Raw genomic sequence first — 24,514 nt, 5'->3', positions numbered from 1 at the left:
GTCACCGCCAGGAGGAAGGCGAAGACCTGGAAGCTAAGGAACTTGCTGAGGAGCTCTCGCCGTGTGGCCTTGACAGCCTTGACGTGCTCTTCACGTGCTACCCCCACTCCAGATCCTGTCGCCCCCACGCAAGGAGGAGGACGAGGAGGGCAGGAGGTCATCGAATCCTGCCACCCCCGAGATGGATCCTGCCGCCCGCATGACGGATCCCGCCACCCCCACACGAGGAGGCTGACGAGGAGGGCAAGGATGATGGGAGGCCGTCAAATCCTGTCGCCCCCTCATCGAGTCCCGTCGCCCCCACACGAGGAGGCTATCGAGGGCAAGGAGGGCGGGAGGTCGTCAAATCCTGCCGCCCTGCGTGAGGAGGCCGACGAGGAGGGCAAGGAGAGCGGCGGGGGAGAGGAGAGGAGGGGCCGAGGGGGAGGAGACAGGGAGGCCTGCAAGCTCGAGGGGGTGAGGAGGCCAGGATGTGCGGTGAGAGAGAGATGGAGAGATAAGTGTGTGTGTGTGAGAGAGAGAGTCGTGAGCGTGTGAGAGAGAGCGTGAGAGATAGAGTGGGGATCGAGATAGAGCCGGATGTGACCCTAAAAGAATCTAATAAAATTTTTGGGTCCAACTCCCCCTTCAATGCCGATTCAAAATAAAAGCTCAGTACTGATACTATCACTGTCAATTTTTTATATAAGTCGACAATGATAATACTTATCAGTGCTGGTTTTTACCTGAATGAATACATTTTTACTCAATTGTGTTGCGAATTGGTACAGATGAGCTGACACACAGCTAGACTTAACTAATGTGCATCATAACTATCTCTCTAGCTCAAACTTGATCAAGCTACTATTCTTAACCCTTTAATATTACGACCAAGGAAAAACAAAGTCCTATGTTGCTTTAAGTGTCTTCCAACATCAAACAACACTTAGAACTAGATATACCATAATCTTAGCGTATATCCTTTGAACCATCGATATGAAAACTAATATAGGGACCGAGAATACCAAAACATTATCACCGTAATCTAACTTTTAATAGTTACTATAAAACACATGTTAGTTACAATGACCATATTATCATTAATAACGAAAACTCGAATTACTTATTGTAAATATAACATCAAAGGTCAATATGCATACGAACGACACAAATACATATTTTGCCAAGGAACGCTACTACACATACGACCTGGACGTAGGACCCGAGCGTACGACCAAGCTGCAATAAAGTTAAATTCTTTTGATTGAGTAAGATGACATGAACGGTGCCTTTGTGCCACATTACTATAGAAAACTCACAACTCCTCATCACTAACAGTTCAAAAATCATCACATACAGTTCTCATTGTTGAATCGTTTGTGATTACATTACTCGTGGTTGGCCTTACTTACCAAACGGAAACGTTTTAGTACTCTATACGTTAATTTCAATAATGCGCATCTAGTGAACACTTGCAGTTGAGCTGCATGCATCCAAGATGCATCATAGTTCATGGACCCTCGTCAGGTGACTTAGATTAGGTTTATCTCTAGGTCACATTTTGTAGCCATTAGATTTAGATCATTTGGTTGAGATCAGCCTTAACCCTATCCCTTTTAAAATGACTTAGATTTTGTTTGCCTCAGTCACATTTTATGGAACAAATCACATGAATTTCTGGAACAGTTTCTTATTGAAGCTGGAACATTTTCTCTAATTGAGTGGAACATTTTTATTTTTTTGCTTTTACCGGGATCATTTCCCTGTAAGTTGTCTTTTGTACAACATTTTATGGAACAAATGACAGCACAAATCGCGAAGCACATCCAAGAGACATAAAAATTGTCTGAGACATAAGGAAGATCTCGAGCGATTGAGAAGTAGCAAATCTCATATATACAAAAGGACAGGCAAAGATATCAACATCCAAGATTGATTTATTAACTACAGATTTTGATTCCCTCCATCGATCCTGTCAGTTTTATACAATTTGCATCCACATCGATCTGATCTGATCTGATATGAACTTGCATATGTTAAGTGAGGATTCTCGTACAGCCGCCTCAAAGGGAAATGTGAATGCGGGCCACGAACTATTTTCTTTTGCACTGTCCCTACAAGCGACTCTCCAATTCTCCGTGACAAATGCACGCATGCTCCAGTCTACCACTCCACTACTATAACCATGCAAAAACTATGAGAGCACCGAAATTTTTTAGTGAGATATGGTTGGCATAGGCACAAATCGCATCAAAGGCCACAAATTACACGGTAAGATACTCCAATTGACACGGTGAAGGTAAGAATCCGCGGCTTCTTTCCTTCGAACTGAAGGAGCAGGGAAGGCGCATTTCATTCGTGTGAACAAAAGAGAGAACGCATTGGGATTTTCACAAAGATAAAAGCTTAGCTAAGAACACAAGGAAAAAGGCTGCCGATCTCAGGTAGTGCTCCATCCCAAGATAAATAATATTGGAGTCCCATATTGATATAAAAATCTAGATGCAGTAAGCGCATATGATTCCCTTGCAGCTACGATGCTGAGTTTCCTGAGAGAACATGCCATCACCGATTGAGTCACCCAGTACCAGTATTCATCCTCCTATACAAGGCCAAAAACGAACACAACATTTTGACCAAAAAAACAAACAAACAAAAGCAGAAAGAAAGGAAAGGAAATGAAAGAAAACGAACTGTTCAGACTTCTCAAGATACCAGATCAGTGAAAGTAAAATGACAAATTGACAACAACCTGAAACTCTGTTCCTACTTGTCAGGCACGAATTCAGTAACACAATCATTCTAACCGTAGCACAGTAAGATAGAAAAGGTAAATTGTCCAAAAAAGGGCAAAAGGTAGTAACCTGAATGCACAACATATGGTAAGACTCAGAAACACAGACAAATATCAGGACTGAGGAATGAAGATTGAAGAACTACTAAAAGGTAGGCAATTGAGGGTGCTACTCTAACCAAGAGGATCATTATTTGTTACATCCACAGCACAAACCCATACCTCATTCTAAAGGCAGGCGGATTTTAAAGTTAGCTGACTCCCTTCAAAGCATACTCCAATGGCAATCCCCGTGGAAAAACCTGCACAAGTTTTCCAGTATGACAACACCAATCGCAATTCACAGCAGGGTAAAGTGCAATCTCAGTGTTTACTGCCTAAAGAAGCAAAAACAAAATGAAGAGAAATTGAAAGATGCAAGGAATGCAATTATTTGAAGATTTGCTGCTTATCTCGGGATCTATCAAGGGGCACCACTCCAATAACAGGTTGATTGCCTCACATCGGTCACTTACACTGGCTTCTGAGGCGGAACCCTGTCACTCAAAAAGAAGAAAAGAGAAGAAAAAAAACAAACAAAAGAAAAACAATGAATCCCGGGAGATATATGCATATCAATTTAGGCAGACTGGTCAAAATTAAGCAGCAGACAAGATCATAGATAAACCTACATCACAACTCCCTGTGTTTGTCAAAAGGCCAAGTACAAATATTGGTTAAGCATATCAAACTTTTTGAACCATTACTGATACAAGATACACATGGTACTAATCATATGCAACCAAAAAAAGTACTTGAAGCAAACTAAATGCATCAGAAGACGTTTGCAGTAAGCAGAGGAACATATTGAGACCATTTCACTAGCCAAAGCATTCCAGTTGAAATGTAACATAGCCTAGAAGATAAGTTGTTTATAATCTTGTACATGGACTTTACTTGAGTAAATGTGTGCTCCATTGTATCTTCAATCGACATCCCAGAAACGAGCTCCAACTCTTCATGGTATCATGAGCCTGAAATGACAAATATATAGTTAGTTTCGACCTCACTGTATGAAATCATCTTACAAGCTTCAGTGTCACAATTAGAAGTTTGCTCCAAGGAGCGAATCTCCATCAGTTGAGTTAATGAGGAATACATTTTAATGTATCAGATGAACACTCCAAACAGCACTCAAGTTCTTCAAAGATCTTCATATCCTGCAAATAAAACTCCTAAATCAGAAAGAAAGATAACAAACACCAGTTCAGCATTCTGCATCATCATCAATCAAGTAATTCTGTGATCAGCCAACTGAATGATATGACAGCATCAAGTAAACACTGTGGTCACTATCATATAGCAGACTCTCCAGTGCCCTCTAGAGTGTCGTCTATTCCAGGTCCAAGTTGCCCACTAAGGTCAGCTACAGCAGAGCACGCATCCTTCCTTTCATCATATTCCAAACCAGCTTCATGTCTAGATTTCTTATGGCTACTATTATTGTTGTTCAGAATTTCATCTTCAGACACTGTTGAGCTCCTCTTATGAGCAACCGCAGAAGTATCCATCTTTTTATCTTCCTTTGGATCCTTTACAGACCTTTCATCTTTGTCACCTCTGTTACCCCTGTGAGATCTTTTATCATCCTGTATCTCGGACTTTCTGTCCTTTTTATCACTGTGACGGTGCTTTCTCTCAGGAGATCTAGATCTTGAATGCCTGCTACGGCGAGAAGAACGCTGGTCGCGAGTTGGCGATGATTTGCTTCCCTTATGGTGTAGTGATGATCTTGAACTAGCCCAAGCTGACCTTGATTTTGATGGGCTTAAACTTTCTTCTCTTTGTTGCTCAGGTGACCAAGAATCAACTCTGGAGGGCTTCTTATGCCTTGGACTTCTACTTCTGCTCCTGTTTCTCCTTGAACTAGATGAATGATGATCATGCCATCGGTCACTCTCTGTTCTTCCAGACCTGCTATACTTGTCCCTATCATCCCTATGTGATCGATAACTACCATACTTTGAGTGGCGAGATCTTGACGGTGACCATGATCGGTGCTCCCTGAAGTGTCTAACTGGGGGGGGGGGGGGGGTGAAGGAGCGAGATCGCCTGCTCCTACGGTACTTGATAGGTGACCTTGACCGAGATTTTGATATACGAGTAGAGGGTGATGGTGATCTGGAAATCAAATAAATCTGTCAGCACACATCATGTAGGAAGGAAAAAATAACCAATCTCTTGCTTTTCTTCCCTAAATCGAAGTGAGAAGCATGTAGAATGAAAGAATGTATCAGGAGAATATTGCATGCATCAATGCAGTCAAACCAAAACTCCAAAAGAAGTGACACTGCTGCAAGTTCCTATGCCGATATAGCTGTCGATCTATTGCACAAACTATACTTAATCAGGATACGCCAGAATACCGAGGAATACATAAATCATGAATGAATGAGACAAGAAAACAACACATGTATTTACAGTTTGGAACTTCTACAGATGGTTTATTCCCTGCATACTTTTACTCACTTGACTGCTATATAAATAGTAAATCAGACGATTTACTATCCCTTCTTGAACTTTCATAACTCGTGAAATACCGAGTAGGCACAAATTCCCCCAAATTGTGACCTACCATAAACCCATACATATAAATGGCAAAATATAAGCCAAGCAACAAAACGCATGATTTGAAACTACATCTATTCAGAATAAAGCATGTGTTTTCTATTAGCAAACACACAATCTCATCCATACATCTATTATCTAAAAGAGGGAAGAACAAAGCAACATTCTCTTCATAAAAAAAGAATCAATGCTATAGACCCAGCTCCCAAAGTAGATGTAAACTAGAATCGGGAGAATGCAATCTCTCTGTCGTCTACAATGACCAGAGGTTGTTCCAGAACAAGAACGATTAGATCATTCAAGTTACATAAAATCGTATAAGTGTAACCTTCAACGCGTGTCGAACTGAAGACGAGTAAAACAATACCTTGACTTCCCTTTGGCAACCTTTTCCTCCACGTTGTCCCCACCAAAGCCCTCTGCCTTCAACTTCTTACTTATCTCAGCAGCCCTTGCTGCTGCTGCTTCAGTGGCAGATTTCATGGTGGCCGCACGTGCCGCAGCCTGTTGGGCTGCTATTGTCTGTTGCATCGCTAGTGCCTGCTGGAATCGCATCTGTTGCAACTGAACAGCTTGCTGCATCATCATAGGCAAGTTACTATTACCCAAATTAATTTTGGGAGGAAGAGATTTAGCCATCTCCACATTCAATGTGCGACCACCAACACCCACATTATTATTAAGCTGCAATGCTGCAGTTGCTTCTTCTGGTTTGGAGTACCCTACATAAGCAATGTGCTTTGAATCTGTGATGATACAATCGACAACTTTACCACATTGCCCAAAGAGCTGCTTAATATGATCCACCGTAAGAAGTGGACTCAGGTTGCTAATTTGAATCATTTTCTTTAGAGCATCAGCTTTAACTGTTGAGCCTACAAGGATACAATGTGCAAGTGAGTAACTGGACTCTAAATATGGAAAAATAACTGTTAAGCACATGTTCCAGTTTAGAACAGCATACGTATATAATTTCAGCTTGAGCAGAAGCTAGGGTAATGTTATGTTCAGTAAGCAGCTTAAATTAAAAGAAGCAGTTTTGTAGAGCTCACTACTTATTTGCTAAGTAGAGTTGCCATCTTAGCCAGGTATGAAATTTGTAGTTAGCCATGGCATATAAAGAAAAAGAATAATGAGCAAACAACAATAGCAGCACCAAAAAAAGTTGCAATATTGCAATAATGATGCCACTCAACTGATAAATCTGCAACATGATAAAAATAATGGGCCAGTAATCTTAGCTAAACGTGTGTCGTGCAATCAACTTACTTCAGCAAATAATAATTTTTTGGATGAAATCTTTGGAGTCCACAGAGATGTTAGCATGCTTGGTAAGAGCATCAAGGCAATGAAACCTACAGCAATCAACACATAAACAATACAACGAACTAACCATGCGTGCTGTCTGTAGGTTACAAGATTATGAATCCAACAGGTGATGGCCAAAAACAACCACCCCAGTCTGTCGCCTACCTTTCTTGTTCCTAGTTCGACACTAGATTTGAAAGGACTACAGCCTCACAGGTAACCCAGGAACTCATCCAAGACACACGTACACTAGTAGTGGTATTTTTTGGTGCTTTAATGGCTTACTGTCTTTTCTGTTTTCTTCTCTATTTATACACTGCTGACCACTACAATAGGGTCTGAGTCAATCAGCTAATAACTACAGTCATTACTGCTTTAATTGGCTATTATTCTCTCTAATCTGCTAGCTGAAAATTACTGGTTCAAACAGCTAATAACTACAGCCATTACTATTTTAATTGGCTATTATTCTCTCTAATCTGCTAGCTGAAAATCTGCACATATCAAGGCTTATTGCTAACAATCTCCCCCTAATCCTTGTGTGTGGACTTAGAATTGATGTTGACCATTCCAATCCTAGCACGAAGCTCATGGAATCTGACTCGCTCAAGTGCCTTCGTTTGAATGTCAGCGAGCTGGTCCTTAGTGCCGACGAAATCAGCATTAATCCTCCCATCTTCCCGACACTCCCTGATAAAGTGGTAGCGCACATCGATGTGTTTGCTACGTTCATGGAAGACAGGGTTTTGTATCAGCGCTAAGGTTGACTTGTTATCAATCTTCAGCTCGACGGTGTCGACATCCCTCCCCTTGAAGTCACCGAGCAGCCGAGCCAACCACACCGCCTGTGTGGCTGCGGTAGTGACAGCAACATACTCCGCCTCACAGGACAAGAGTGCCACCACCTTTTGCTTGAGAGCGTGCCAACTCACCAAGCTGCTACCGTAGAAGAACAAACTGCCGGATGTACTCCTCCTTGTGTCAACATTGCCAGCGAGGTTGCTGTCGGTGTACCCGACAAACCGTGCCTCCACAGTCCTCCCGTAGTGGCAACCGAGACTTAAAGTCCCAGCCACATAGCGCAGAATCCTCTTCACTACCGCCATGTGTTCCTCCGTAGGCCGCTCCATGAAGCGACTCACATACCCCACGCTGAAAGCGAGGTCCGACCGCGTGTGAACAAGATAACGGAGGCTTCCAATGATCATCCGGTACTGAGTGACACCCACCTCCGCCGCCATGCTGTCACGACTCAGCTTGAGCCGCTCCTCCATAGGGGTGTGCGCAGGGTTGCAATCTTGCATCCCCACCATCTCTAGGATGTGCTTGGCCTAATGCGCCTAGCACAACGTGATCCCGCTGCTACTCTGTTGCACCTCGATGCCAAGGTAGAAGGAGAGCAACCCAAGGTCGCTCATCCTGAACCTCGCCTTCATCTCCTCATTGAAGCGGTTGATCTCCGCCTCGGCTGATCCAGTGATGATCAAGTCATCCACATAGACCCTGAGGAGCAATAGCGAGTCGCCATGGCCATGCCGTACATCGCCACCTCATGAGGGCTCTGCTCGAACCTGAGAGCTCGCAATGTCATGTGCAGCCTCTCATTCCAAGCCCGCAGCGCTTGCCGCAGCCCGTAGAGTGCCTTCCGCAGGCGCATCACCTTTTGTTCTGCTCTGGTGATGCCGAAGCCCGGCGGTTGCGCGACATACACCTCCTCCCCCAAATCGACGTTGAGGAAAGCCGGCTTCACATCCATGTGATGCACCGGCCAATCATCTTGCGCAGGAACAGCTAGCAGCAACTGAACAGATTCAAGACAAGCAACGGGTGCGAATACCTCATCGAAGTCAATACCCAGTTCTGCACATAGCCCTTGGCAACGAGGCGAGCCTTGTGTTTGATCACTGCTCCTACCTCGTTCTTCTTGAGCTTGAAGACCCACTTCAACCCAATAGGTCAATGCCCATGAGGAAGCTCCACCAGCGACCATGTCTCGTTCTGCTCGATGGAGTCCATCTCCTCGCGTAAGGCTGCCTGCCATGCTGGATCGTGCTCTGCTTCAGCGAAGGAGCGCGGCTCTCCCTCGCTGACCAGCAGCAGCTCCTCGCCATCGACGACGTGATTGGCAAGGCCTGGTGCCTCTCCCCCTCCAAGCACGTCGTCGATGTGACGGTAACAGAGAGGGGAGGAGTCATGGTACGCATCCAGCCTGGTGGAGTTGTTTGGCGGAGGAGAGATGAACTCCAGGAGCGAGGCCGCCACAGGAGAAGCCCCTGTGGGCGTGGCCCCTGCCCCTGCGAACGAGAAGGGCGTGGATGCGCTGCCTGCAAGGGGCCCGATGCCACTGCTGGCGCTGTCAATGTGCGGTCCATAGGCGGACCTGCGGGTGGGTTCGCCGCGGAGGACGCCCCTACGGGTGTGGGCGACTAGATCACCCCTGTGAGCGCCATCGCAACAGGATAAGCGCCTTCTGCGCTGCCTGCGGACGGAGCCAACGCGCCTGGGTGGATGTAGTTGACCACTGCCTCCACATGGAAGTCAGATGTGGCTGTTCCACCGTCTTGTAGCACCGCCTCCCAGTCCCAGCCAGCGTCCTCGTCAAAAACGAGGTCGCGGGAGATGTGAACGTGCCGGGACAGGGGCTCGAGCATGCGGTACGCCTTGGAGTCATCCTCATAGCCGATGAAGACCATCGGGGTGCTGCGGTCGTCGAGCTTCCGCAGACTTGGTCGTGTATCCTTTACATAACTAAGACACCCGAATGTACGTAAGTAGCTTACCACTAGCTTGCGCTCGTGCCACGCCTCAAATGGCGTCTCGCCGTCAAGACTCTTCGTCAGCGCCCGGTTGAGGAGGTAGACAGCCGTGGTCACAACCTCCCCCCAAAATTCAGCGGGCATCTTCCGCTGTTTCAAAAGGGCGCGTGTGGTGGCGAGGATGGTCTGGTTCCTCCTCTCTACCACGCCGTTTTGCTGCGGCGTGTACAACGCGGAGAAGTGTAGCTGCACGTCGTGGTCCTCGCAGTGGCGCGCAAATTCAACAGAGGTGAACTCGCCGCCATTGCTCGTGCGTAGAACACGGAGCTTGTGCCTGCTCTCCACCTCCGCAGCAGCCTGGAACTTCGTGATGGCCGCTGCAGCATCACTTTTTGCTGTGAGAAGCGCCAGCCACATGTAGCGGCTGGCGTCATCTACCAACAGCAAAAAATAGCGGTGCCCGCCTGGCGTCGCCGACATGATGGGGCCGCAAAGGTCGCCGTGGACGAGGTCTAGGACGCCCTCTGCGCGGTACTTCGCCTTGGCTGGGAACGGGGCTCGGCGATGCTTCGTCATGACGCAGGTGTCGCAGAGCTGCTCCACGTGTTCTAGCCGCAGAAGACCACGCACCATGTCCTGGCGGCCAAGCTGGTGCAACGCGTCGACGCTAATGTGGCCGTAGCGGGCATGCCAGTGCCACGAGTCGTTGTTGTGCTGCATCGTAAGACAGATGGGGCGCGCGACATTGAGGCGTAGGATGTAGAGTCGGTTTCGCTCGCGGTTCACCTTGGCGATGAGATGGCAGCGGCGATCCTAGATGCGCAGCACGCCATCCTCGATCAGCACCTTGGAGCCGCACTCATCAAGTTGGCCAATGCTGATGATGCTGTTCTTCAAGCGCGGGATGAAGTAGACATCGGAGAATGCCTTGTGCTCGCCGTTCTTCTCCGCGAATAGCACCGTGCCGCAGCCGTGGATCTCGATGAGCGATCCGTCGTCGAACCGTACGGTTCCCTGTACCGCGCGATCAAGCTTGGCGAAGACGTCGCTGTGGGCCGTCATGTGGCTGGTGGCACCGATGTTGAGGTACCAGCCCTCCTGGAGTTCACCGGCGTCCGCCTCGCAGAGGAACGCCTGCGCTCGCGGTTCATCGAGGTGGACTGTTGTCGACGCCAGCATGGTGTCATCGTTCAGCGCGCAGACCTGCGCCATCAGTAGCGCAGGCTCGTAGTCGTCCTCCTGCACGAGATGCGCCTGACCTCACTTGGTGCTGCAATTGCGGTAGGCGTCGTTGTCGTCGTTGCGGGCAGCGTTCTTGCCATCAGCCGCGCCTTTCTTATGCGAGCCACGGGAGCGGCGATTCTTGTTGTCGCCTTTGGCAAACCGTGACCCCCCCCCCTCGCTAGGTCGCCTTTCCTTCTGGCGTGCAAGCCACTGCTCCTTCATGAGCAGCAGCTTGCCATCGAATGTCGATGGCAGCACCTGATCCGGGTCGAGGGGTCCTCCGCCACCTTGAGCCGTCCAGTGACCTCCTCGGTCGTTACTGTTAAGATGTCGAGGAGCGTCTCGATGGAGAGGGCGATCTGCGTGAACTTGGGCGGGACAACCCGCAGGTACTTGGCCACGACCTTGGTGTCGTCGACCGGATCACCGAGTACCTCCAACTGGTGGACGATCCCGGTGAGGCGCATGGCGAAGTCGTCGATTGACTCGCCGTCACGGAAGGAGATTGCCTCGTAGTCCTTCCTCACCTTCTGGGTAGTCGCCTTGCGAGAGCGCTCGGAGCCAACGTGCATCGTCTTGATCGCGTTCCAGGCCTCCTTCGCTGTCTTCTTCGCAAGGGAGGTGACCATCTCCGGTGGGACTACGTGAAAGATGGCCTCCATTGCCAACCTGTCGTCAACCCTATCCAGGCCGCCCTTGTCCACGGTCGCCCAGAGGCCGTGGGCTTCAAGCATCACCTCCATTATCACCGACCACTCGGCGTAGTTGTGCTTGGTGAGCAGCGGGTACGCGCCTCAGATATCTCTCACCACGCGCTGTAGCACAGGTGCATGAGCTGCAGAAGAGCCATCTTCACCCGCCATGACACCCTACTGATACCAATTGAAAGGCCTACAGCCTCACAGGTAACCTAGGAACTCACCCAAGACACACGTACACTAGTAGTGGTAATTTTTTGGTGTTGCAATGGCTTGCAGCCTTTTCTATTTTCTTCTCTATTTATACACTGCTGACCACTACAATATGGCCTGGGTCAATCAGCTAATAACTACAGTCATTACTGCTTTAATTGACTATTATTCTCCCTAATCTGCTAGCTGAAAATTCCTGGTTCAAACAGCTAATAACTACAGCCATTACTGCTTTAATCGGCTATTATTCTCCCTAATCTGCTAGCTGGAAATCTGCACACATCAAGACTTATTGCTAACAAGATCACCTAGCAGTGTTACCTGGATATGCGTGTTCGAATTTTTTTGGCGAGTAGGCGTGCAAATACACGTCAACTCGCATCCAACATGGTGCGACATGCATTGGACTCTTCTATGCCGAATCACCTTCACTTCAGCTGACAGTAGCTCCACGTGAGGACGACGGGACGAAAGCTCCAACAGCTCCACCCTCCATCCACGAGTGCGAGACAGGAAGGGATGGAGGTAGGATAGCAGATCCAGTGAGCTGCAATGGCGGTGGCGCTTGGCTCCCGTGCGCAAGAGAGAGGGAAGGAGGGAAGCGGCGATGGCGGTGGTGCTTGGCTCCCATGCGTGCGCGAGAGGGATGAAAGCTGTAGTGGCAGCGGCGCTTGGCTCACATGCGCACGTGAGAGGCAGAGAGGGAGGGAGGGAAGTTGTGGTGGCTGCGGCGGCGCTTGGCTCATGTGCAGCCGTGCTCCTCTCAATGTTGTGTTGTGCTAAGTAAAGAAAGCCCTAGTGGGCTAGTGCGTTTTTGGCAATGTGAAGGGAATGGGCCGCTGGGCCAAACCAATTGGCTCCCCTTTTTCCTTTTCTATTTTTCTGCAGCTTTTGCACTGTTTCAAGTGAACATTTATACTTAGGACGGAATGTTTTGAGGTGATTTAACCAAAAATTCATGTGTTACTTTAAAAATATTAATATTATTTATTAATAAAAATACACATAATGTATTTTTTATATAAAATTATTTTATATTAGACGAATCCCCGAATCCTATTTTTGCAAAGTTGCCGAATCGGACACCTGCACCCGAGTCGAACTCTGACACCTGCACCCATGTCCCGGTAACACTGTCACCTAGGCAAATCAAGTGGAAACTCCGCATTAAGTTTATGGAAGGAATTATTACCTGAAGCCTCTCCTGTGGCCTTGGACTTAGCCTCCATCTGCGCATGTGCCTGCAGTGCTTGGGCAGCCATGATGGCCTGAGCGGCTGCCATGGCAGCTGCAGAGGGCGCCATGGGCGCGCGGCCAAGGGCACTAACAGATGTAGTGGCAGCAAGCACGGACATCAGCAGCTGCTGCGGTGGGTGGCTGAACTTACAATCGGTGTCCGCCTTTGCACACCTCCCATTGATGTGCTCCCGGCATATCTCCCCCAGCGAGGCACCGACCCCCAGGAGGACAATTCCGCCAGAGGAACCGATAGAGGAACCAGGGATGAGGCCGAGGAGGCTGGGGAAGGCGCCAGAGAGGGCGCCTGTGTAGTTGGGCATGTTGGGCATGGTCTGGTTGACCATGTTGGGGTAGGCGGAGGTGGCGGTGGGGAGGGCAGTGGGGAAAGCTGCCGAGGATCCTGCGGTTGAGGTGCTGAAGAAGACGGGGAAGGGGCTCCCCGTGACAGGGACGGCATCGAGGTCGACGTGGACCATGTAGTTGCCGCGCTTGGGGACAGCGTAGGTCACTGCGTAGGAGCCGTCACCGTTGTCCTTGACGGCGCCCTCGAGGTCGTCCCCGCCAACTCCCGCGGCGGGAGAGACATATACACGTACACGCACGCGCGCACCACCGGTGGTGATCCTGCGGCCGTGACGGTCCTTGGAGATGACGGTGAAGGTCGCCGGAGCCCCCGTGGAACCGCCGGCGATTCCGGGCCCGGCGGCAGAGCACTTGGAGGGGTCGACCGGGCCGGGCGGGGGCGGAGCGTTGTCATCGGAGTTCGGGGAGGCGGGCTCGACCGGGGACGGCGCGGCGGGGTCAGCATCCTCGTCATCTTCGGACGCGGCGGTGGCGGGTGCGGCGAGGGCCTTGAAGGTGGCGTCGAAGGCGGCCTTGGCGGCGGCGGCGGTTTCGGCCTCGGACTTGAGCTTGACCTCCTCGGCCTGGCTCACCCAGATGGGCTTGGGCGCTGCCATGAGAGCGCGGCTGCTGACGCTGCTACCCTTGCCTCGCTACACTGATGCTCCCCCTAAGCTGCGCGGCTTTGCTAGGGTTTCGTCGAGAAGGGAGGCACTGCAGATGCAGGCAGATCGAGGGAGGCTGAGGAAGAGGCAATCGGGCAAGGAAACAAAAGGGAAAGGTAGAGAGGAATTCCCCTCCAGAATTTAGCAAAGCACATATCCAAGACGACCCAAGAGGTCTAATAAAGCCCAATTAGCCCAGTGGGATTGGGATTTGGATTTGGATTGCGAATCGAAATTTGATTCCCTTCCTCTTGCTTGGTATTAGGGGTGACAACGGGGTAGATTAGGGTCGGTGGAGTGAGAATGTATCTGATCCGAAACTCGAAATACTAAACCTGATATGGCCCCAATTTCGATATCGGGTGCAAAAGCACACCTAGCCCCAGCGGTGGCTTGAGACCTGACTACATCGCACGCTCAGGCAGGGGCCTTTGTCGGTGAGCGAGCGCACGGGCTTGGGCGATGGCCTCCGTCGGCATAGCAGAGGAGGTGCGGTGCTAGGAGGCGAAGCGAGCGTGCAAGATTGGGCCAGAAGGTGGAGGGAGGCTTGGTGCCAGAAGGTGGAGCAAAGATGCGACGTCAGGAGGTGGAGCGGAGTGGAAGCGCCGGGCGCGGCACACCGGCGTTGGGAGGTGGAGCGAAGCGGAGGCATGGCAGCGGCGTCGATGTCGAGAGGCAGATGCAGAGGTAAAGTGGAGTGGCGTCAGGTGGTGAGAGGTGAGAGGAGTCGAGCAGATGTGGCCCAGGAGTGACGAATAAGTGGACAGTGGCCCAGGAGCAGACAAATACAGTCCCGCCCACTGAACCTGATTTGGGTCAGAGTCATGACCCGATGGCCTCATGGGATAAATTTTGCACTCGAACCCACCCCTATCGGATCTCAAACCCACTGGCCCGATCCAACCTGCCCCCATTGCTACCCTTACTTAGTATTGTTTGAATGAGGAACCTATGCCAGAGAAAATATTCGGTTTAAAAATCCAGTTTATCTGCATTACTATTAGATTGGTAAAATACTAAACATGTCAAAATATTTCGACTAAAATTGAATTTAGCAACTTATAAAATGAACCAAGCAGATAAAGAAGAAGAAATAATCTTACGGTGCAATGTCACAACACTTTTTACTAAACAGGTAAAAAGAAGAAATAACCTTACGGTGCAATGGTGCAATGGCACGGCATCTTTTCATGCTAGGTAGATAATTTTTTTGAGAATTTACATTCTGACACGAGTCATATAGTTAAACGGTAGAAAATTTTAGGGATGAATTTTAAACTCGACATCGCACATTTCGGTTACAACTAACCTAATTGACATCTTATGTCCCTATAGCATCTGGTTGTTTTACATTAAAGTTTAAATTTGATTATCTTCTGTTAAATTTTTAAAAAAATTAAGTTTATTTAATTTAATTTTGATAAATACGATCATGTTTAGCGGTGACTCGGGTAAATTTTATATACCCGCAAAGAAAACCTTGCCCTGCGCTGCGGCTGCGCAACAACGCGGGCTCAGTAGACCAGAGGAGAGGAGAAAGGAGGAGCATGGCGCCGCCGCACGACCCGTGCCGCCCGTACAAGCGCCCGGCTATCTCCGACCAGCAGCGCCGCCGGGAGCTCGCCCTCCAGGCGCAGTCCGCCCGCCGCGCCGACGCACAAGCGCGCGCCCGCACGCTTGCCAGCTCCCTCCTCCACTCCATGACCCCTCCTGCAGCCACCCATCACCACGAGGATGAGCACGAGCAGGAGGAGGAGCACACCGTCGCTGACGTTGCCAACGCCGCCTCCAAGCTCCGTGGCTCCGACGCGCGCCGATGGTTCGCCCGCCAGATCATGCTCCCTGAGTGGATGGTCGACGCCCCTCACCACCTCGCCAGCGACTGGTCCGTCCCCTCCTCCCTCCCTCCTCACCTCCCTCTCCTTCTACCTAACCTGCCTATCTGAAGTCCATTTGATTCATTCGACTCAGTACTGTTTTGCTGCTCTATGCTCCTCCAAAGATGCCTCCTCCCCCCCTGACATCAACAAAATTTATTCTTTTTTTTAAACTCCGCCCTACCCTTATAATTTCAGTCGTGGTCGCATGTTGCAAACACTTCCTTTGTGTCTTACTTAGCATAATGTCACCAAGTCGTAACATTACAGTGACTGACAAGATAAGAGGATTAACACTTCTGCAATGTTTTTTCCCCAATGTATCTAGGCATGTTTTTGCCAGGCCTGCCGGCAAACGATGCTTGGTTGTATCATCCAATGGCATGACGATTAGCAGGGTTCGTAACGGATCCATCCTTCACCGATTCCCTTCTGCTCTACCGAACGGATCAAAGAGAGACATCTCCGGCCCAGCAAGTTCGTACTCTATCCTCGATTGCATATTCCATGAGGTACCCAAATCAAACAGTTTTTCTTTTCATTTGGTGCCACTGCATGATCTTTTAATTGCTTATTGGTTTTAGTACAGTTTGTAATGTTATTGTGCTTATGTGGTGCAGGCTGATGAAACATACTATATCATTGATATGATCTGTTGGCGAGGCTATTCTCTGTATGATTGCACCGCAGAGTTCAGGTTCTTCTGGGTAAACTCTAAGCTCACAGAAACTTCTGCTGGTGATCCTCCATCAACGTACCATAGATATAGATTCAGTGCCGTGCCTATATATGAATGCACTATTGAAGGTCTTCAAACTGCATACTCAGGGAGCACACCTTATGTCAAAGATGGCTTGCTGTTTTACAACAAGTAAATTCCTTATCCCTTTCGATGAATATGTTCTAGCTAGTCATGTCCACATGTCTGTTAACTTCTTCTATCAATCATTCACAAGGTTGTTTTGTTTTCTTATCAGACATGCACACTATCAAGCTGGAATCACACCCCTTGCACTAGTATGGAAAGATGAGGCTTGTAGCCAGTATGTTATTGATACAGACAGCAAGGGAGAAATACCAAGTGAGCAACATGTATGTTTTTCTCTTTTTGTTTGATTTATATTATTGCCAACACATTTGATCATTCTCTTCAAGAAAAATTCTAACATCAAGTATTGTCAACTCTGGTGTCCGCTACTGTTTCATACCTAATAATTTTATTGGTCTTGTTTCTTCATTTGCTATCAGCTTGTGTTGGAGTTGCAAGAGGATGGAAAGCTAATTACTTCTGATGACCCTCCTGTTGTATTCGGTAGCTTGGACAACGAATTCATACAGAAGGTATTGCATTGAACTGCAGCATATTTCCAACCAAAAAAGAGTACATCATATGGAATCACTCATCTCAATGTTTTCCCCTGTTTATAAGGGTGTTTGTAATCTTCAATTCGGCATCTGACAGCACCTTCCACATGTAGTTGGTGACATTAGCACATGATTATGTTGATGGTTTGTTCTCATTGGGAGAATAAGCTCATCTCCATACTGTTATATTATGTTTGTATAGTGAATTAATGATGCACTTAGATATTTCTTTTCAATTTGTTCTCCATTTACTGTGATTATCTGTCTGTTTATCTTATCTGGTTATTTGAAGCAGTAAACTTAATTTTACATGATTCTACAGTCTAACCTACGACCTGGGAACCTTCTCCGCTTTGGTGTAAGAGATGAGAGTGTGACACTTGTGGATGGAAAGATGCAGATCGGTAAGCTGCAGTTTGTTGGATGGCCAAATCGTGCTCGTGCTTTTGCTGACAGCCATTCGAAAGTAAGTGCTGACATGAGAATGCATTAATATTTCAAACAATTTCCTATTCATCACATCTTCGTATGTTTCTCATTGCACGCTCAGGCTTTGTTCCAGTATGCTGCAAGGCATGTTCCTCTGAGAATTGAGGATCTGGTTGTCTCCATTCAATCAAAGAATATGGAGCTTGAATCCACAGATGTTGAAATGCAAGATTAAGGTGAGAGAGTAACGGTCCATATCTTTTCGTGTTTTTGCAGAGTGAATTCTTCCGTTCATTAGCTGCCCTCTTCTGCAATTTCTCTTTTCTTGAGTTTTTATCCGTGTGTAATGGGATTTTTTTCATACAGAGTATAGATGTGCCAGTATTTGCTGTTCGATTGGATTTAAGAAGGGGACTTTGTGATCAATTGAAACTTGTGCAACTGAATGCGAATGAGACCAAGGTCCGTCCCACTCCTGTTTCTATGCGTTGTTGAGCTAGACACTTTACACGGGTGTTTTTTTCTAGCATCACCCAATACATATCATTTTACAAATAAATTTCAGCGCAAGTATTTTGATGAAATATCCATGTATTCCCGTTTGGAACCTCGTCCGTACCAAGCCACATACAAGGTCTTGAAACCATTTTGCCAACTCATCTGCGTTAAATTGCTAAGTTGTTAACTGTGTTAGTGTACATATAGCGATTTGGAAATTAGGTTGTTTCCATTCGAAAATAACAATTTCTGCATATGGCAGGTTGAAGATGCAGCATTCATGTCAAGAGTTCAGCAAATGACGTGATTGTCTGAAACCCGTGATCTTCAGGGAGCGGGACGTTTCCAGGTCTGATAGATATTAGTACCTCAAGACAAAAAAAAAAAAATATGTATGAGTTTCTGAAAGATGAGCATTCTGAACATTGACATGTACATGGAGGTGATGTATACTGTAACTCCATTTGTGAAGTATCGTTTGTCCTGAGCTTGCAATGTATGAATGGCAATTTCAGTAGATGGAAAGTACCCAAAAAGGAAATGTGTATCGACATGTTTTATATCTACGTATTTACTCCCTTACAGTCGACTGAAATTGTGTCTTTGCTTCAGTCGACGTTCAAACTCGCTGGAGGTGTTAGGGTTTAGGGGAGGAGTGGCGGGGAATCATGGCCTTAGGGCTTAAAATGGGTTCTATGAGAGGTAGGAAGGTCGGGCGAAGGAGATGGGTGGTAGGAAGATCACTGGTAGGCGGGGTTAGGGTGGGAGTGTCACATGCTGAGGGGTTAACGTGGCGGGAGTGGCAAAGGTGGATTTGGCGGCGGCACCACTGAGGACGGAGAGGTTGAAGACAATGGATTGGAAGTCCGATCAAGATTGTGCGGGTGATGGGTGTCGACTGAATCGAACCGATATTTCAGTCAACTGAAATATAGCCTGCCCCTTATTTCTACTGTATGGTCACCTGCAGCCTTTGCCACCATGGCTTCTTGATACACATCCGTCAAGAACAATATTTGAGACGGCCGATCTACACCAACGGACTGCCAGATTTCGTAATAGCTGCGAGCTTCTCTTTTGGTTCTGCATAGGAGACATAAAGAGAAAAATGAGCAATCACAATAAAATGATGGTGCATCAGTGAATCGAAGGAAATAGTAGTAATGTAACGCACCCAACCGTCGTGTCGAAAAATCCACACAAGTATTTTCTAAGGTCCCCGTAAGTAGTGTTTCCGAAAATAAGTCTCTGGGCTTCTCTGCTGCCACTAGAATATATGTAAGTCTGCAAAATGATGCATATGGTACCGAAATAAGAACACGAGTAATGTCAAAAGCAGGTATTATTATGCTGCATGTTAGATTAAGGCTCAATTCGTTTCGTGTTTCGTTCGTTCCTATTGTTGTTTCTAAGTATGTTATGATGGAGTATATTTTAATGTGCTCGGCGTACTGCAGAATGAACTGCTAGGGAGGGGGGGGGGGAAGAAAATTCTGTGAGACCCGGTCTCACAGAAAGACCTTCATCTCTACGTGACACGTATCCTGTACTTCTCTCACATATATTCAATCAGACCGTTGGATCCAGAATGAACGGTGTAGATCAGGGTCTCACGGAGGCCTTTCTGCAGAGGGTCTCATATAATTTTTTTCCGGGGGGGACTCATCTCCTTCTTCCTCCCCTCCCTCTTCTTCTCCCTCCTTCCTGTCCATGGAGCACCCCTTAATATGCTTTTGGATGATGGATGTGAAATTTCAGTATCGATACCAATAGATAGCCTTTGTAGAGGCAGAAGAAGAAGGGTCTTGATGCCGCTGCCGTGCCACTTCTCAAGCGCTGGAGGAACATCCTCGAACACCACTCCTTTGATTCCCTGGCCCTCGAACCCAGTTCTCCATGTGTGACCTGCATGGCATCAATATCAATATCAATATACTAACGGTGGAAGAATTCTCAAACGCCCCTGCTACTGTTGCTACTGTAGCAGTAGGCTGAGTATATATATATATACGTATATACATATATATACATATAGTATACATACATATGTAATTTTCTTTTTCAAAAAATTCTAGAAAATGTCGAAATGAATATGAGTTATATTAATAAATCACTTGAAAAAAATCTAAAATGCAAAGAAAAATATCTAAAACTCAAAAAAATATGAAACAAATTTTTTTAGGTTAGTATTACTTTCACCTACATGTTAAAACTATGTGCATACATAAAAGTATTATTGTTTTCTCTATAATTAATTAAATATGTTTAATGTTAATAATTTCATAAATAAATATTGAAATATACGAAATTTGTGAACCTAAGTTTCTAGTCTTCTTTTGTCGTGCTCCATACAAAAAATAAAAAACAGACGTGGTGTAGACGCGCTAATCAAACTAGTATAGCTTAACGAAAGAGAATCATCTTATGTAACTCGCAACGAGTTATGGTTAGAGGTGAGACTTGGGCCGGGTCGGGCCGGCCTGACCCGGCCCCTTTGGACCTTGGGCCTTCCGGGCCGTGCTAGGATGGTCCAAGAAACTGTTCGGACCGGGCCGAGCTGGTCCAAGTCACCTTCAGCTAGACCCAGATCCGGCACGGATGCACGATGGGCCTCGTCGGGCCGGACTGGCACGGGCCCAGTACCGTCACACTCCACCGCACTGGAGGGCGCGTGAGGACGTGGACCTATTTTTTTTACCAGGCCGAACCGCCCATTGAGCCCCATATCAAGACTCGGCCCGGCCCATAAATCGGGCCGGGTCAGCCCAACCCATCAGTGCTCGTGCCAGGTTGGGCTTAGGCTGGATCGGGCCGTGCCGGGCTTGAACCGGCCCAAAAAGCACGGCCCAAAGTCCTAGCTCTAGTTATGGTTATGACTGGCAAGAGGCTCTGGTACCTGCAACTGCTTCAGTGGCGTCATCTTCCGATCCGCCGTGATCATGGCCTCGACATTGGCAACCAGAGCATCGATGGCCTTGTCCTTGCCGGCCTCGTCCGGCGGAACCGGAGCGGCGCCGTCCACCACCTCAGCTAAGTCTTGCGCAACCTGGCAGATTTCTCCTTCAGAAAGAAGCCACTCTAAGAGCAACTCCTCGGTAGAATCAGCTGGTACGTAGTATCAACGCGAACCTGAGCACGAAGCAGGGTGATGTCGTCCTTGGTCTCCTCGGTGTCGTAGGTGGCCGCCAGGTGCTTGCGGACGTTGTCGCGGGCGTAGGGGAAGAGCACGCCGGTCACGGACGAGATGGGGCTCGTCGTCCCCTCGATGTCCAGCACCACGCACTGCTGCGAAACGTGGCATGTTGTCGTCGAACTGGCGTGCCGGATGATGGAAGGAAGGATCGAGGATGGATCACTCACGACTGATGACAGCTGAGAAAGATTGGCCGCGCTTGCAGGGGCTGCGCGATGGCGGCGCCCGTCTCCGCAGCTGTTGTGACCCAGCAGCCCCGGGACGGCATTTCTAGTCGTCAAGAGGCTCGCAGCTGCCGCCTTGAGCGGTGCAAGTTTGTGCGGCGGCGGCGGCGGCGGAGCGAGGAATCTCAAGCCCTTCAGCCGGCGGGGTCGGAGACCAAATCAATCCGTAAACCAGATAAAAAATCGATCCAAGGACAGCAGAATATATCCGGAAACCAGCTGGCTACATACTTGTATAGCTTACTAATCCAAGCCACAAGCCCCAGCTTTCTTCTTGCTATTCTATCATTCACTTAACTTTTATGGCACTTTTATAGATTCTAGTACAAGATTGAACAGTAACCGAAGAGGGGGAAAACAGAGAGTATACAATAGAAGCCAACTATTTTAACTGTACATATATACAGTATACGTCTATGATTTTTATCAGTTTTTTCCAACTGCAATGGTGTACTCCAAATCCAGACGTTCCGTTTCATATACAAGCTACACAGTCTACAGTCCTGCAAAAGTGGGGCTAAGGAAAAAAACTCACTGTCAGATATGCAGCAAACAGCAATAATGAATCGAATTAAAAGGTTTGCATCTTTGCGAAAAAAGATATGACGGATTTTGAGTACAAAACCTTTCCATATGTGTCGCTATTTACTATACTTTGTTTAGCCCCAGCTGAAGCATTTTTTGCATTACGTTCTTGTACTCCAGGCTCCTTGACCACTCATCGATCTCCCGGGCTCGCATCACGGGCAGAGGGTGTGAAAGCTCTCTGGTTTGAGCGTTCCTGCAACATGGAAAGAGATAGATAAAGATTGCCATACAATACATATTCATTTCCAAAACATCAATAGAATCATGCTGCTTCAGCTGGGTTCAAGAGATAGCAGTTCTAACCGGATGTACCACCCAACCGGGTTCGCCGCAGCCTTGTCGTAGGATCGAGCTTGCTCCAGGAATGCGTCCACGTTTAGCTGGTCGGCAAGAGAAGGGCATCCTCCGGCCAGTTTCATCAGAACAGAGATGACAACCTCTTGACAATCAAGAGTTCAGTATAGGAGAATCAATAAAGTGCCTTGTAGTGTAAGCATTATGGAGAACGCTACTCTTTTCTTTTAGAGTGAAGAAAAACTGTTTCCTTCTATGCACTAAAAATTGCATGGGCCTCTACTTTTGCACAAACAAAATCTCTCGCAGTACCATGCAAAAAATCCAGTTCCAGAGCAACAACAAGGACATTAGAAATAACGTTGCCACCTCTGCTGGATGTTACATCAAGAATCAATTTACATTCAGAAAAGTAATTATAGTCTCAAAGGTACCTTAGGGTCTTGCACTACAAGAAGAGCTGCTCTGTCGCAAGTCAGCTCTGCAGCTCGTAGCCATCTGTACAGCTGCTCTTCTAGGAAGCCAGCAACCATGCCAAAACCTGAAGAGAGTGCATGTAGTTACAATCAGATGCAGTTGAACAGCAGTGAGTCGTTAGCTCCTTAAAGCCTTTTGTGTAAGATTTATGTGGTTAGATGGTCTACCAGGGACACTGTACGCTCCCATTGTTAGTACGTTGGCAAAGGTAAGCCACACACCATGATCGCACTTCAGATGACCCAGCTCATGAGCCAAAACAGCCTGATCAAAACAAGACCGACATGATGAGTAATTGATGCATTCAGACACTGACATTTACTAGCTAGAAATTCATCACTCTCATCTGAACGGCTCATCTAGGCAAAGGCAAAAGAAGAAGAAGGGAATTAACATTTCATTTTCGTAGAACCAAGAAATCTACATATCTATAACAGCTGACAGCTTTTAATGAGTGTGTGAAGACATAATTGTACCTGCAATTCATTTCTAGTAAGCAGCTCCACAAGGCTTGTGTGAACGACAATGAATGGTTTCTTGCCGTTGATTGCTAAAGTGTAAGCATTAGGAACAGGATTCTGCCGTATGTACAAGTCAGGAGCTTCCGTGGTCAAGAGTTTTGCAGCCTCAACCAGGAGCTGGTGAAGATCTGGCAGCTGAAGAGAGAGAACACATTTTCATGCTTTGAATTCAGTTGGAATACTCATGTGGTGATGGTGGAAATGACAAAATGAAATGACAGATGCAAACAGAAACCAGCCGAAAACATTATGCTCCATGTCATGATGTCAGTGATATCAGTCAGTCAAGCATGTTCTCGATAGTATAAGAATTTCACCGCGAACAGATTGATGTGGAACTGAAACTAATTATTGAAGAGCTGACTAATTTGGCAGACAAACCTGGTTTGGGGAGACGAGAACAGATGTTCCAATGTTCTGGAGGACCATAACTTGCTCAGAGACAGGCCCTGTAGTAGCAAAAGACAACAGAAATGAATTGTAGAGGCTTGTCAGGCTACTGCCAGCATTGAGGTGGTGAGGTGGATCAGTAAGGCAGAAGTATAAGGTGAGTGGGCGACCTAGCAACGCTTTGCCGATATCATTAAGGCCAGGGATGGCTCTTAGCAGCAACGTGTTCTGCAGAACAGGAAAGAGAAGGAGAGAAATAATTTCTCAGAGAGAAAGATATCTACCATCATGCAATCGAACAGCATCAGCATGTGTAGATAGAGAGACAAGGAATTATAATTTAGCTGACCTGCTTGTCGAGCGGGTGGCGGAAGTCGTCGGCGTCGAGGCCCCGAGCGGCCGCGGGAGAGGCGCGGGCGGAGCTAGCTGGAACCGCAACGACGCGCCTGCGCCGAGGGCGTCTGGAGGAGGAAGGCTTTGGGGCCAAGTAGCAGCGGAAGGCAACGGGCTGGCGAGGGAGCGCGGGGCCAGAGAGGAGGCCAGGAGGAGCACAAGCCGCCATGCCCGTGAATCGAGAGCGGGGCAAGCTCCCACGAGTCCGTCCAGCCGAACAAGGCGAAGAAGGCTGGGTCGACGTACGGACGGAGGAGGAGCTTTAGGTAACTAAGCTCAGCTGGTAAGATCATCCAAAGGAGTCCCTTTGCGGACGTGAATTTGTTCAGCGCTCTAACAATTTATCTTCACAATTTTTATCTAATTTTTTAAAAAGATTATTCTCTTTAATATATGATTTTTTTCTTTTTACGAATTCTATTAAAGAGAAATTATTAAAA

The 24,514-nt window shown here is 47.6% G+C and overlaps 1 protein-coding gene and 1 pseudogene across 7 annotated transcripts; one reads left to right on the top strand and one right to left on the bottom strand.

The window, feature by feature from the left end:
• Nucleotides 1–2,243: 2,243 nt before the first annotated feature.
• On the bottom strand, nucleotides 2,244–24,414 carry LOC133894764 (uncharacterized; annotated as a pseudogene).
• Nucleotides 15,301–18,574, top strand: LOC133894736 (uncharacterized). Of its 7 annotated transcripts, none has more exons than XR_009905521.1 (10): nucleotides 15,301–15,710; nucleotides 16,031–16,214; nucleotides 16,323–16,573; nucleotides 16,680–16,794; nucleotides 16,951–17,043; nucleotides 17,390–17,533; nucleotides 17,618–17,732; nucleotides 17,870–17,958; nucleotides 18,062–18,130; nucleotides 18,257–18,574. XR_009905521.1 is itself a non-coding variant. In XM_062334913.1 (8 exons), exons 1-7 carry the CDS (start codon nucleotides 15,373–15,375, stop codon nucleotides 17,729–17,731), a joined length of 1,239 nt encoding a protein of 412 aa, XP_062190897.1. In that variant the 5' UTR covers nucleotides 15,301–15,372; the 3' UTR covers nucleotide 17,732; nucleotides 17,870–18,219. The 7 variants fall into 7 exon arrangements, 2 of the variants coding, with proteins under 2 accessions (XP_062190897.1, XP_062190886.1); XR_009905514.1 differs by having other exon boundaries at nucleotides 17,863–17,958; XR_009905520.1 differs by lacking the exon at nucleotides 18,062–18,130.
• Nucleotides 24,415–24,514: the final 100 nt, after the last annotated feature.

The sequence above is a fragment of the Phragmites australis genome, chromosome 2, assembly GCF_958298935.1.
Source record: "Phragmites australis chromosome 2, lpPhrAust1.1, whole genome shotgun sequence".
NCBI classification, from domain to species: Eukaryota; Viridiplantae; Streptophyta; class Magnoliopsida; order Poales; family Poaceae; genus Phragmites; species Phragmites australis.
The sequence above is the reverse complement of the archived record's forward strand: the minus strand, read 5'-3'. Positions and strand labels throughout refer to the sequence as shown.

Bases quoted from the DNA above. Each gene is read 5' to 3' on its own strand.
- LOC133894736 (XM_062334913.1), top strand. From the start codon at position 15,373: ATGGCGCCGCCGCACGACCCGTGCCGCCCGTACAAGCGCCCGGCTATC. The intron at 15,711-16,030 runs GTCCGTCCCCTC...CAATGTATCTAG, and splicing joins CACCACCTCGCCAGCGACTG to GCATGTTTTTGCCAGGCCTG. The intron at 16,795-16,950 runs GTATGTTTTTCT...ATTTGCTATCAG, and splicing joins AAATACCAAGTGAGCAACAT to CTTGTGTTGGAGTTGCAAGA.